Consider the following 13,356-nt stretch of genomic DNA (forward strand, 5'->3'; position numbering starts at 1 on the left):
CAACTGCCGCAAGGCAGCCACAGCTGCCACACTCGGGCAGGATGGAACGGCGCTCGCTCGACGTCTCGGGGCTTTGCCACCTCCCCAGATCCTGAACTCATCCTCCCTCCCCGGACCCCGGGGTGTGGTGCTGCCACTTGTCGTGGGTCTGCTCAGCGCAGCCATGTGCCCTCCTCCCCATCTTGCTACCATGCGCTGTGGCCGCGCCCTGGCTATCTACGGTGGCGCTGGCACCGGTGGCACCAGTGCCACTGCCTCACCAGGTTGCTACGTGCGCGCCGCACACCACCGACACCAGCCGCGGTTAAGCAGCCCACGCCGTGGCTAAGCACCCTTCCAGCGACTTAGGCGCCCGCCCGCCTCGGTGGCCGCCACTGCCGTAGGCACTGGAACGGGGCTGTAGACAAGCGTGACACGGAAATCAGCTACCCGCAACTGCTCCATTGGCCTCGTCATCGATCACTCGCCGCCTTGCTGGATTACACAAGTAGGCAGCGGCAAGACTTCCAGTGCATGGCTACTCGGCATTGATTGCAAACAAAGGTTGACAACACGAGGGGGCACATGTAGCTAAGCGTGCCACGCGTGTCGCGCCCTCTGTTCTGACAGCCTCTAGCCACAGCCTTCCATTAACTCCTGACGCGCAAATGACCGATAGGAAGCGTACCCTAGTAAGAACTCGAACCGACAAAAGCCGGCCGTTCTAAGCACACCGTTCGAAAGTGCATCGCCTCATGCATATGATGCAGTGGTGCACTCGGTTGGCTACGCGCACGTGGCGCGGCTGGCCCTTACTCGAAGCAGGATCACGAGCATATATAAATGGAGCACACCACATCCAGCGCTAGCAGTACCGTACGAAGCCCGTCTAAAAGTAATAAGCCGAGGAGGTTTGCGACGCCGCGGAAGCGGCCCGGATTGCATGCAACCGCGTGATGATAGCTAGTTATCGACGATGCTGTAAGGAAACGAATGCAATAGTATGGCGGACGGCCTATGAATCACACCCGAAACTTATAGCCTGCTGCAGGCTAAAAACATTCATTCACATAATTGCACACACGAACGCACACATATTCACGAGTCTACTGCACCCTGCAGCGGCACCCTGCAGCGGCACCGTCATGGGGAGCGGGCTGCTCACAGCGGAGGCAGCTCCCAGCCGCTCATGCCGTACTTGGCACGCAGCCAGGACTTGGTGTACGGCGCGAAGTTATACCTGTGCAATGTATGATGCGGTCGTGGCGGCGGCGAATGCCGTGTTACCGTGCGTGTGCGTCTTAGCTTTGCAGGACACAGTGAAGCCGAAGGCGAAATGCCCACATGCCCTGTAGGTCGCAACCCCGCATCCAGCATATACACACGCGTCCTCTCTCCTGCCCTCACTCCCGCCAAAATCCCACGCTCCCGCCCGCACCCCTCTCTACCCACCTGCAAGCGCTGGGGCACTTGGGCGTCTTGCTGGGCGGCGGCGCCAGGTTCTTGATGTCCTCCACGAAATAGAGCTGCTGGCCCATGAAGATGTGCGGCAGGATGTGGCAGTGGAAGGGCCTGCAGGTGTGAGCGCAGGTGGGGGATGCGCAGGAAGTCGGGAGGGGGTTTAAGGTGCAGGTGCTCGGAAACGGGCAGCGGGCGGTCGCACTGTCCGGTGAGGCAGTGCACTGTGCCCAGTCCCCATTAATTCGGGGCGTCCACACTCACATCAGCCCCATAAGTAGTAACTCTCCCGACACCACCGCCGCACGCACGCATGCACGCACCAAATGCCGGGGTTGTCGGCCACGAAGCGCAGGTAGGCCCAGCCGCCCGCTGCGATGGTGACGGTGTCGCGGTAGGAGGGGTTGGCGGTGTTGAGGCCGGCGGCGTGCGCGCTGGCGTTGTAGTTGCCGCCGGTGCCGCGGCCCAGCACCCAGAAGCGGTGGCCGTGCAGGTGGAAGGGGTGCTGCTCCATGGCGATGCGGGTTGGGCCGTCGACGGGGCGCAGGTCGCCGTTGAAGGAGTTGGCAGGGTTGTTGTTGACGATCTGCAGGACGCGGGCAAGAGCAGCAGGAGGTCAGGAGGGCCAGGTGTTAAAATGCCAGCGCGTTTGTCATGCTGGGCGGGTCCTGGCCCTGCAAACTGTGGCCGCGAACACGTGCGCACGCCCCGCACATACACGTGTACTTTGCCCTTTCCATATACACACACGCGCGTACACACACGCGCCCCGCCACCGCCACGCACCAGGTCCACCACTGCGCCGCCGGCCAGCTCGACGATGTGCAGCCCCACGGACGGGTACACGGGCACCGGGCTCAGGCCCTCGTAGTACACACTGCAGCGGGGGCAGAAGCGGTGTGTGGCGGGGAGGGGGCGTGGTTAGGGAACCGGGTGCAGCGGGCTACTCGGCACGTTTATTTGCGGTATCCAGGCGGGGGGTGTTGGGCGGCAGGTGGATAGGTGGGTGGGTGCAGGAAGCGTGTCCTGATCTCAAGCGCATCTTCGCAAAGCCGCCACCCCACCTCCCCGATCCCTAAAACCGCATGCCCCCAAAGCGGTGCCACAGCCCCGCAGGCCCGCGGCACTCACGGCGTGGTGCGGCTCTTGCCGGCGGTGCCCACCAGCACGTTGGGGCCCACGCCCGTGCCGTTCAGCTGGCTGGCCGGGACAGCCTGCAGCCGGGGCGAGCGGGCGGGCGAGCAAGGTGCGTGTGAGCCGGGTACGTGTCATGTACGGCACACACGGTACACCAGGCGGGCGCAAGCCGATGGCTGCCAAACCCGCCCAATCCATCCGTGTGTGCCAGAGACGAACGAGCCCCCCCCCTCACACACAGACGCACTTACACACACGCACACGGGCGCACCTGCTTGGTGAGGTACTTGGGGTCCTTGCGCAGCGAGCTGAGCAGCGGCTGGCAGGGCGGCGTGCGCGGCATGGCCACGTTGTCCAGCGCCCAGCGCAGCTGCCCGTTCTCGTTGAACAGCGGCTGCGACAGGTTCACGTACACCAGCTTGCTGGCGGCGGCGGGAGGAGCCAGGCTGGCCTGTGTAGGGTAGATGGGGAGACACGTGTGTGTGCGTGTGTGTGTACGAGGTTGTGGGCGGAATCAGAGCGGCATAGGCTGGCTGGGGTTGCATGGACTGGGCTTGAGAAGGGCATGTGTGTTGGGCGGGCACACGAGCACACCGAGGGACGGGTGCAAGCCCGACAAGGCACGCGGGCCTGACGTTCCCACGCACCTGGCCGGGGCGGCGGTAGCGCGCCACCTTGGGGTCAGTGCTGGGCACCAGCAGCTCAGGAGCCAGCACCACCTGCAGTGGGGTGGGGTGGGGTGCGGGGGAGGTTGCAGAGGTACGGTGGAGGAGTGGAGGACCAGGCGGCGCACATGCAGAATGTCGACACGGTTGTGCAGCAGCCAAGCCCCCTCCCTCCCTTCCCGCCTCCCCATCCCCTCGCCTCCCCACCACGGCCCCCTCCCACCCCCGTCCCCCACCTTGGCGTTCATGCTGTCGCTCCAGGGGGTGATGCTGACCGGCTGCGGCGCCGTGGTGGCGGGGAAGGTGGAGGCGTTGACGCCGGCCGCCGCGTAGTGGAGCACGGCGTAGCCGGCGGGCGCGCCGGTGCGGTACTGCGGCACCACCGAGATCCAGTAGTTGGCGGCGGGCTGGTCGGCCTTCAGCAGCACGTCGATCCTGCAGAGTGTGCGGACGGGATGAATGGGAAGGGCAGGTGTGAATGGGGGGAGGGCAGGGGTGCATGGGCGCATAACGCCCGGGGGCAGCCTTGTACCAGAACCGTCATGGCGCATGCCAGGTGGTAGCGCTGGGGGTGGGCGGGGGGTCAAGTTCAGTGCAGGGCTAGTCCACATCGTATGGCAGGACAACACCGGGCCGGGTGGGCGGCGGCTGCCTGCCCCTGCCTCACCTCTGGCCGCTGTTGACGTCCACGCACTGGGTGGACACGGGAGCCACAGGCACCGCGTCCGCTGCAGGAAGGGTTGTAGGGTTTTGTCAATGGCGGCAGGCAAGCAGGCAGGCAAGCAGGCAAGCAGGCAGGCAGGCAGGTAAGATGAAGGGGCCGGCAACCACAGCGTCGTCAACAGAAGCGCTGGATTGGGCTCCTAGCCAACCGCTGCTATCAACCGCGGTCACCACCAACCGCTGCCGCCACACACCACATACACGCGCCCGCGCTCGCCTCCCCCGCCACACACAAACCCTCTTACCCGCGATGAGCGTGACGTTGTGTCCCTCAAAGCACACGGTCATGTACACCAGCAGCGCCGCGTTCACCAGGCGCAGGCGGTACGTCTTGCCGGGCTGCACAGTCACCTGGGTGTGCGTGCAACCTGCGGGCGCGCGCGACGCCGGGGCCGGGGCCGGAAGGAAGGAACTCAGTCACATGGCGCTCCTGCCCTGTGTCCTCTCACATCACTCACACACCCTTTCCCAGTCTGCTTTCATGTTCTTAGCATGTCGGCCGTATTGGACAAAACAAAGGCAGCCCTGGATCCCGTCACCTGCGGTTAGGCAACATGGTTTGCAGTAGACATGCATCCACTCACCTGGATTGTTGTTGGAAGCCCAGGGCTGCTGCGCGCTGCGGCCGGCCGCCACCGTGAATGCAGAGGGGGCGCAGGCGGGCGGGGTGGGGCCGCCGCCAGCCACCGGGTACAGGCTGCAGTCGCCGTAAAAGCCGGCGCCATTGACCAGGACAGCCTGAAGGCAAGGGGGAGCGGGGAGGCAGCGGTGTTGGCAATGGTGGTGCATGCTGCATGCTTCAGGTGTAGCTGGCAGGGTCGTGGGGCGACGCAGCTGATGCTTACCATACGAGACACACAGCGCGCACACACCATGCCCCCATGTGAGTCAGGCTTGTGCCGCCCTCCGGCCCCGCCCCGCCCCGCCCCGTACCTGCGGGTTGCCGACCCAGTTCCAGGCGCCGCTGTCGTTTGTGACCTTGGCGTTGTCAAAGGGCCTGTGCGCACCCACCCCCCAGTGCCAGGCAGCATGACGTCAGCTGGGGAAAACCAATTAAGACCTGCATAACGTAATCCTGCCAGCTTCTGTCAGTCCAGCCTATCGCCGTGCCCTGCAGTGAACCCACGACCCCGCAAACCCCGCAAACCTGCCTAGCAGAAACCAGAACCACCGGCAAGATCCCAAAACCCAACAGCCCCACCCATGCACACGCCTTACAACAGGCCGGCGGGCCACGCACTCACTGGTTGAGGCGGAACAGCATGGAGCTGGTGGTGGCGTGGTACCAGTCGCCGAGGAACAGCGTCTCATCGCCGTCATAGGACCACAGGTCGGGCTGGGCGGCGGGCGGCCAGGCGGGCGCGGCGCCGGGCTGCGGCAGCACCTGTGTGGTTCAGCAGGTGGGAGTGCACGCCCGCCCGCATGCTGTTCAGATCAGCAGCGCCCAGCAGACAGGTGGACGTGTTCCCGGCGTCACCCCATTCAACGAAACCGTTTCTGGACCGTTGCAGGAACTCTGGTACACACAAACGGTGCACCGGTTTGCTCATGCTCGCTCAACGCCCGTCCGGACCGCGTCAAAGCCATGCGCCCATCCGGCACACTCACGGGCGGTCCGGCGCGGGGCGGCAGCACAATGAGCGGTCCCTCCAGTCCGTCGCCCTTGAAGCCGGCGGCGTGGTCGTGCCACAGGTAGGTGCCAGGCGGGTCGTTCACCTGGGGGGCCGGGTGGGGGGCGACGTGGCGGTGTGGTGCGTGTATGTGTGTGCAGGCGCAGCATCGGAAGGTGGAGTAGGTCTCAAGTGTTGACGAGTGTGCGTGATTCTATGCGATCAGCACTCACATACCGACTGGCCTAACAACGGGGAGTACTGGACCCCACCGGGTCTCATCGCTTTTCCTCACGTCGCTTACGCTATTTCAATATCAAGCAGCTGGTGGCGACAGGCTGTCAAGACCCAATCAGCTTGCAGCGCTGCCCCTTGCTCGTCGCTTGTCCCTGCAATTTGTCCCCTCTCGCCCTCTCCCCTGACCCCGCTTCCTCGCCCCCGCCCCCCCCCCGTGTCCACACACCTTAAACTCATACTGGTACGACGATCCAGGAGCCACAGGGCTGCCGACACAGCCGGAAAAAGGAGCGTCAGGCGCAGGCAAACACACACATACAGGCACAGGCAGATCACCGGATCGACAGGGTCCAGCAGAAGGCTGGCAGGGGTCCGCAGGGGCACGCCGCAGGAATGAGCAAGCAACTGAGGAGGAGGGCCGATGCGCTTTTCACCACATAGCCGTGCTATGCCACTCGTCCGCCCCTGTGTGGTCTGCGTCCCTCCCCTTCCCCCGACCGGCACCCACCACAGGCCGATGTACGACACGCCGTCCAGCCAGGCCGCAGGGCCGCTCATGCGAAGGCCTGCAACGCAGCGGCACCGTCGGAGCGCAACACAAGTGTGACGGTGACGGTGGGGCGTGCCGCAGGGACGATACCTCGGCCAAGCAGCCAGCTGCTCTCCAGCTTCCCAACAAAAACCGGTCAGACCTCGCACAGCGGTTGACGACGGCAGGTCGCTCACGTCGACCGAGCAGCGGCTGCCTCAGGCTGCTTACCGTGATAATGGATGGAGATGCCGTCGCTCACGGTGGGGAAGGACGCGGGGATGTTGTTGATCAGGTTGATCTGCGCAGCGCATAAATTGGGGTCGAGGGCAAAGCAAGGGGGTGTGACGTTGCCGGTGCGCGTGGTAACCCGAAAAGCGTTGCGCCGTTCACGCCTCCGTTCACGCCTCCAAAACGGTTGCGAACCTCACCCTGAGCGTGTCGCCCTGGTTGATCACGATTGCAGGCTCAAAATAGCCGGACGTAAGCACAATGCTGCGCGCGAAGCAGCTCGGCGCGCCGTATGCCACGGTGACGTTCAGCGTAAAAGATACCTGAAACCAATACAACACAGTTGTTATCATCTGTACCAGGATTCGCGACTCGCTCTCGGTGCTGCTCGAGCCCTGAGGCCCCCCCTGCATTGCTGGCACTGCCGCCTAGCTTGACAGATCCCGTTCTAGCGTCAGCTTTGATCACTTACGATGTAGCCATCGCCCTTGGGGTCTGGCTTGACGCTGTCTGGCACCAGCGCAGGCCCCGCGCTCGCAATGCCTAGTGCAACGAGAAGCAGCGCTGCGCTGAGGCACCAGGCCGGCGATGCTTTGCGCGCCATGGCTGCAAGATCAATATAAGTATGCGTTCGAGCAGTCCGCGGCGCTATACACTCGGCGTGCATGCACAAACCCGATGCCAATCCTAGGCGCACGCGAACGCGCTTTGCCGTGCGCTGCCTGCGCGCAAGTTTACTCTGCCTAGCAAAACAAAACCAGTATGGAAACCAAAACCAGTATGGAAACCACCACGGTGAGCACTTCACTTCAAGTTCTCCCTTCCGTCACCGTTTTCGCATTCTCAACCGACGAATCCAACCTCGGCAGGCCATCGATTCCCGGGCCTGCCCCTCCCCCGCCCCCCGCCCCCACTCCACCGGCCGCCTGAGCGTCTGGTGGGTATTTTTCAGGGACAGGGATGGTGAAGAACAACCGTTCCCTTGATTAGTAGGGCATGGCCATCGGCGCTGGCACGGCAAAACAGAACTTCCCGCGCGCCACCAATCGCGCCCCCCCCGATCTCCACACGCTGCACGCCACAGCGCAGATACGGCCCCTCCCCTTCACACGTGTTTGCAATGCTGCTAATGACTTCCCGACGCACGTGGCAAGCACGCACTAAAATTCTGCGCGTGAAGCCACCCGCACGCTCTGACCATCTGCTGCGCGCGCTGACCCAAGCTCTCCAAACAAGGAGGTGGCTGCCTTATGGCAGGAAAAGGGCTGATCCCGGGTCGTTATCAACCCAGCCACCTTGACGCGGGCGCCTACTAAGCACACGCAAATTGCACACGCCTCTATGTTGGGGGCCTTTGGCATCCCCGCAAATCCGGACGTGGCCGGTTGGGTGGGGTGCACAGTCCGTGCTAACCCGCAGCTAACAAACTAGTCACGTCACTCGCCGCCAATCGACACGTGCACCCTCAGCCCCACGCCCTGCTAGCGCCGTTCAGGCTCTCAGCCCGGCCCCGCCGCCGCCGGCGGCCATGGCGGCCGCTGCAGCTTGATCGGCCGCTCGAAGCCCATCAGCTTCAGCAGGAGGAGCACACGGATCACGTTGGCGGCGGAGACGTCGCGGTTCTGGGGATGGGGAACGGGGAGGAAGAAGAGAGCGCACATGAGCTGTCTCAGCCGTCAACCTGTCAATCAATCCGTCCCCAGTGCCCAGCCGTCCCCGCACATGCACGGTCCTCACCCAGGTCGTCAAGCAGTCGTTGCAGACTTTGACCGACCAGGGCCGCTGCCCCTCCTTCAGCCCCCCAAGCCGCTTGATGGCCATCTCCTGACACCCGCAGTTGTAGCAGGTCTGCATGGTCGGGAGGGTGGGAGGGAGGGGGGCCACACTAGGGCTTCCGCTAAAGCCAGGCATAAACCCAGCATAAACCCAGCGGCCCACCCAGCGGCCCACCCACCTTGGAGGTCTTGTATTCATCGATGATGAACACATGCTTGGCGTAGCGCTCACGGAGCAGCTTGATGAGCCGCCCCGTCGGCGCGCGCCCGCCCCTGACGGAGATGGGGGAGCCGCCCTTCCCTCCCTGGAAGGCCCACGAACCCCACCCCACCACCACCTCCTCCTTGGGCCTGCCGCCCGTGAGCTGCTTGGCGACGCGGTGGAGCGCGCGGTCGCGCTGGATGAACGCAGCCCAGCGCTTTCGGCGGAAGGCGGAGAAGTGGTAGTGCCACAGCACGTGCACCGCGCCCCGGGGCCCCGCCTCTGCCTGCCCCGCCGCCTGCCCCGCCGCCTGCCCCGCCGCTTGCCCCGCCGCCTGCCCCGCCGCCTGCCCCGCCGCCTGCCCCGCCGCTTGCCCCGCCGCCTGCCCCGCCGCCTGCCCCGCCGCCTGCCCCGCCGCTTGCCCCGCCGCCTGCCCCGCCGCCTGCCCCGCCGCTTGCCCCGCCGCCTGCCCCGCCGCCTGCCCTGCCGCCCCACTGGCGAAGAGGTAGCGCAGGCGCTCTTCAAACCGGGCCGCCGACGCGGTCGCCGCCGTGGGGATGCCGCCGATGTACGCCTGCAGGCGCGCAAGCTCTCCAAAAAAATCACTCCTTCCTGCCTAACTTGCCCACATGCTGCACAGTATCACCGCGATGCCGGGTGCACCAGCTCCACTCCCGCCCCGCTCGCCGCGCCTACTCTCCCTGCCTCCTTCGCCATCCCACCACTGCTGCTCCCACTCCCACTCCCCGCGCTCGCACCCGCCGCCGCCGCCGTCGCCGCACCCGCTGCCGCCGTGTCCGCGTGCCCGTCCGGCGCCGAGTACACCCGCGCTGCCGGCACGCTGACGAGCTGCACCCGCAGGTCCTCCCGCGTCAGCGGCCGCCCGTGCCGCATCGCCGCCACGAACCCTGGGCTGCTCGCCACCAGCTCCCCCAGCGGGGGCAGTACGGCAGCGGTCAGCTCCCCGCCGTACACACAGCCCGTGTCCAGCCCAGTGGCGTGCGGCGCGAGCTGCAGGCGCCGCTTGGCGTCGTGGCCGAAGAACACGTGCTGCGCGGGCGGCTCGGCTCCGGGCCAGAGCGGCGCCCAGGCCTGCCCGCCCTCCTTGGCCTTCTCCACGGCCGTGTAGCGGGCGCCCGGGGCATGGCCGGTGACGGTGCTGCTGGCTGTGGCGGTGAGAGTGCCGGCGCTGGTGCTGGTGCTGGTGCTGGCGCTAGTGGCGGTGGCGGGATCAGCGCCGCCACTGCCGCTGGTGCTGCCGCCGCCGCCGCCGCCGCCGCCGCCGTCACCATGTGGGTGCGGCACCAGGTTGCGCATCTTGTAGCAGGCCCACAGCTTCTGCTGCTTCAGCGGCACACCCGGAACCAGGCCTGCACACGGATGTCGGGCGGCAGGCGACACAGGCCCGTCACGTGCGCAACGGCCACGTCCGCAGCACCGTGGGCGCTGTCCACACGGAGCAACCTGTGTGCCCGTGCAGCCACCCCAGAGCGCCCTCCTGGTCCGTAGCGCAGGGTGAAAACTAACCCCCCCCCACGCCGCATCCCCCCCGCGGTTGCTTCCAGCCCACCTGCGTGCACCACCGCCACGCCGTACTGCGGCACTGCCAGTGTGAAGGGCAGCTGCGCCAGCAGGTCGGCCTGGGCCGGACTCATGTCGCGACTCCACTCGAACTTGGACGGCAGCGGCTGGCCTGCGCGTGTGAGGGGCGGGGAGGCGCAGGCGCGCTGCGTCAGGCACCACAGGCCGGCATGTACACCCAGTGCCCTTCAAACCCGTGGTCCCGAGCAGCCATGCTCCGCGTTCCAGTTTCCTGTCCCAGGACTCCCTTCTGGTTGGGCGACAATTCCTTGACTATTGGCACCTATTTCTCTGGGCTCGGGCAAATAAACGCCCGTTGGCACTTCCCCCCGTCGGCACTTCCATCTTTAATACACACCGTTCGCATGAGTGGCCCCCCCCCACCCCACCCCCCCGCAAAGAAAACAAAAAACACGCCTCCATCCCCTCCCGCCCCCGCGCCGTCTTCCTCCACCCTCCCTAGAGGCTACCCACCCTTCTGCCGCCACGCCAGCCACGCCGCCAGCGCGGCGTCGTCGTGGTTGCCGCGCACCGCCACCGCCCCCAGCCCCGGCAGCGCCTCCAGCAGCCGCAGGCTGGCCGGGCCCTTGTTGACCAGGTCGCCCACCAGCACCAGGTTGTCGTGGGAGGGCCGGAACGACAGCCGTTCCAGCAGGGTGAATAGCTCGGGCGTGCCGTGCAGGTCGCCTGTTGTGTATGTGTGTGACAGAGAGTGTGTGTTTTTGTTTTGTGTGTTTTTGTGAGTATATGTGTGTTTTGGGGGGGGGGATAATGTGGGTTGGGGTTGGGCGCGGTAATTGGGGTGGGGTTGGCTCAAGGTGGGGTGGGGTTGGGGGGCGGCCAGGGGACGCGGCTGGCTGAGCAACGGGGCTAGGCCGGCAAGCGCCGACCTACCAACGACTATGAGCCGCCCAGGCTTGACGGGCTCCAGGCGGCGGTGCGCCACGCGCGGCAGCGGCGTGCCATAAGGCGTGAGCCCTGACTTTGCCCGCAAGCCGAGGCGTCGCATCAGCTGCAGGAAGAATGACACGCCAACTGCAGCAGCAGCACCTGCAACGAGGGCCTGCCACGCCGCGGCAGACCTTTTCATCAACCCTAGTGCACGAGCTGCTGTCTTCAGTGTTGGTTTGGATAATGTTGCGTCATTTTATCAGCAATGTTTTTATTGGAGTAGTCGATCTATACTGTAAGTGGAGGGCTGGCATGGCACTGCACTGATTATTTTCTCAACACCCCTGTAATGCTCTCTTTATGAAATCGCTTGGCATTCCTAACCAAACGCAACACTTTCCATAATACATAAAATCCTATATACAGTAGAGCTTCGCAGTTTCGGACCTGTTTCTTAGTTTCCCAGGTCCAGAGTTTGCCTTCCTAAAATACGTCAACATTAAACATCAACATTAAACATTGTTGTTGCCACTGAACTCGCATTGAACCAGGGAACGTGGCTCGGCGAAGCAAAGGAATGAAGAATCCCTATCGCCTCGACCCCGACGACGCTGAATTTAGCTTTGGTGAAACTAACACGACACGTCCGTGGAAGAAGGCAAGCGTCAAGGGGGGGCTGCGAAGGGGCTGAGAGGCAGTTGGCTCGCTTCCGTCAGCCCGGCTGTCACGTCGCGCCATTAAACCGGAGCTTTGAGCACCATATCACATCGCCTGCTATGCGTTTGGTGCCGCAGGTTGCGTTAGCAATCGGGCTGCTGGTTGTTGGCACCGTCCTTCTGAGCGTCGGTCTTGGTCTGTACCTGTCGGGGAAGCAGGAGCAGGGCGGTGAGCAGGGCTGTTTCGATTGGAAAGCCATCAGGGTATCACAGAGATCTGCTTCAGACTGGATATGACACCTCTAATCGGGGGTTCCTTGGGGCATGAAGCGGGTGCAGGCGGGGTACTGTATGCGGGCACGGTGTCCACGCCACCTGGCACCAGCTCGCCACCACTGCGGCGTCAACGCACTGCTTCCGCCCACTCGTACCGCCATCTTACACAGCCTCAGTACAGGCGCAGCCCCATATTCCTGCATATCTCTTTCAATTTCCCTAACTTGTTCGACGCCCACGACCTTCCGTCACCGCACCTCATCCTCTCAGGCCTGCCGCTCATCATCCTGGGATCCATCACCTTCATCCCGGGCTCCTACCACACGCGCATCGCGTATCTGGCCTGGAAGGGGCGGAACGGCTACAGCCTGAACCAGATCCCCGACTTTTGAGTGCGGCAGTAGCAAGCTGCCGGGGCGGCAGTAGCAGTAACGGAGACGGGCTGGCCTGGGCATGCCGCAGCGGCTGCCGCTGCCGCAGCCGCAGCGGTGCCTGCAGACACAGCAGGGCTGGCGAAATGTAAAAGGTCGTCGGCACATGTTCGTTGTCTATGCCGGCCTTTGCGTAGTCAGGAGCAGCTTTACCAGCGATGCGCATGCAGCGTTGATACAATGTGGGCGGTGAGGCGGAAGCAACGATGTGCGCCTGTGATATGTGCCTGGTTTAGGGTGTTGTGAACGATGGTAGGATGGATGTGCCGTGGCCGTGACAGTGCTGCGCTGTAAACGGCGCCGGCGCTGCAAGCCAGCAGGTCATCAGGCTGCCCATGCTGCGGGACCGGCTTGCGGCAAGTCTAGGCCTCGGCACGCGGCGAGGTGCGGTTGGCTGCGCGTCTGGTTGTGGCCATGCATCACACTCCCGAGTGTGCGGCGTCGTGCGCGCCGAGTGCCGCGAGGCGTGGAGCCACATGAACGGTGAAGGTTGGGGGTGTGGGTGCGAAGGTCTGGCCGAAGCGCCCTGTCTAGCCGATGTTGCCGCGTTCGATGGTGCTCCGGATGCCTCATACCCTGATGGCTGGTGGCCAAGGGTTGTTGATGCGGTGATTGGGGATGACGCGACATTATATAAACGGACACTCCAAGCAATAAAGGCACACCGCACCAATGCCAAGGGATGAATTACGGCCGCACTGATGCTTCCACTTGATGACACGCGTGGGAGTCGACGAAACCGACTGGAGCATATACCTAGAGCACGGACTGACGCGGACCAGGGTGTGGTCGGCCGCCGCTTGCAGCGTAGTGCTAGCCCGTATGGACGATATGATAGTGGTGCTGCAAGAGCGTAATGGATTTGTTTGTACTGTCAGGGCCTGCAAGCGCCGTGGGGAGGGGGGGGGCCACGCGGGCGTGAGGGAGCTTGTGAATCCATCCTCCCTCGCGCGCACACCGCATGGCAAATGAGTC

At 64.4% G+C, this 13,356-nt stretch overlaps 3 protein-coding genes across 3 annotated transcripts; 1 reads left to right on the plus strand and 2 right to left on the minus strand.

Moving 5' to 3' along the window:
• Positions 1-58: 58 nt before the first annotated feature.
• On the minus strand, positions 59-7,314 carry CHLRE_01g031500v5 (uncharacterized protein). The gene is made up of 19 exons (XM_043058642.1): positions 7,042-7,314; positions 6,770-6,892; positions 6,570-6,639; positions 6,318-6,375; positions 6,036-6,075; positions 5,571-5,678; positions 5,207-5,346; positions 4,896-4,959; positions 4,547-4,700; positions 4,208-4,330; positions 3,907-3,967; positions 3,476-3,674; positions 3,222-3,293; positions 2,846-3,025; positions 2,569-2,651; positions 2,224-2,314; positions 1,761-2,023; positions 1,432-1,551; positions 59-1,219 (listed from the first exon to the last, which is right to left on the minus strand). The coding sequence occupies exons 1-19, from the start codon at positions 7,171-7,173 to the stop codon at positions 1,141-1,143; spliced, it is 2,160 nt and encodes a 719-aa protein (XP_042928556.1). The 5' UTR covers positions 7,174-7,314; the 3' UTR covers positions 59-1,140.
• Positions 7,315-7,368: 54 nt separating this feature from the next.
• On the minus strand, positions 7,369-11,304 carry CHLRE_01g031550v5 (uncharacterized protein). Its single transcript, XM_043058643.1, has 7 exons — positions 11,022-11,304; positions 10,602-10,814; positions 10,117-10,239; positions 9,193-9,916; positions 8,524-9,040; positions 8,307-8,417; positions 7,369-8,191 (listed from the first exon to the last, which is right to left on the minus strand). Exons 1-7 carry the CDS (start codon positions 11,215-11,217, stop codon positions 8,069-8,071), a joined length of 2,007 nt encoding a protein of 668 aa, XP_042928557.1. The 5' UTR covers positions 11,218-11,304; the 3' UTR covers positions 7,369-8,068.
• A 97-nt stretch (positions 11,305-11,401) lies between these two features.
• CHLRE_01g031600v5 (uncharacterized protein) lies at positions 11,402-13,328 on the plus strand. Its single transcript, XM_043058644.1, has 3 exons — positions 11,402-11,676; positions 11,813-11,903; positions 12,221-13,328. Exons 1-3 carry the CDS (start codon positions 11,596-11,598, stop codon positions 12,340-12,342), a joined length of 294 nt encoding a protein of 97 aa, XP_042928558.1. The 5' UTR covers positions 11,402-11,595; the 3' UTR covers positions 12,343-13,328.
• The last annotated feature ends 28 nt before the right edge of the window (positions 13,329-13,356 follow it).

Source organism: Chlamydomonas reinhardtii, chromosome 1 (assembly GCF_000002595.2).
Source record: "Chlamydomonas reinhardtii strain CC-503 cw92 mt+ chromosome 1, whole genome shotgun sequence".
Lineage (NCBI taxonomy): Eukaryota > Viridiplantae > Chlorophyta > Chlorophyceae > Chlamydomonadales > Chlamydomonadaceae > Chlamydomonas > Chlamydomonas reinhardtii.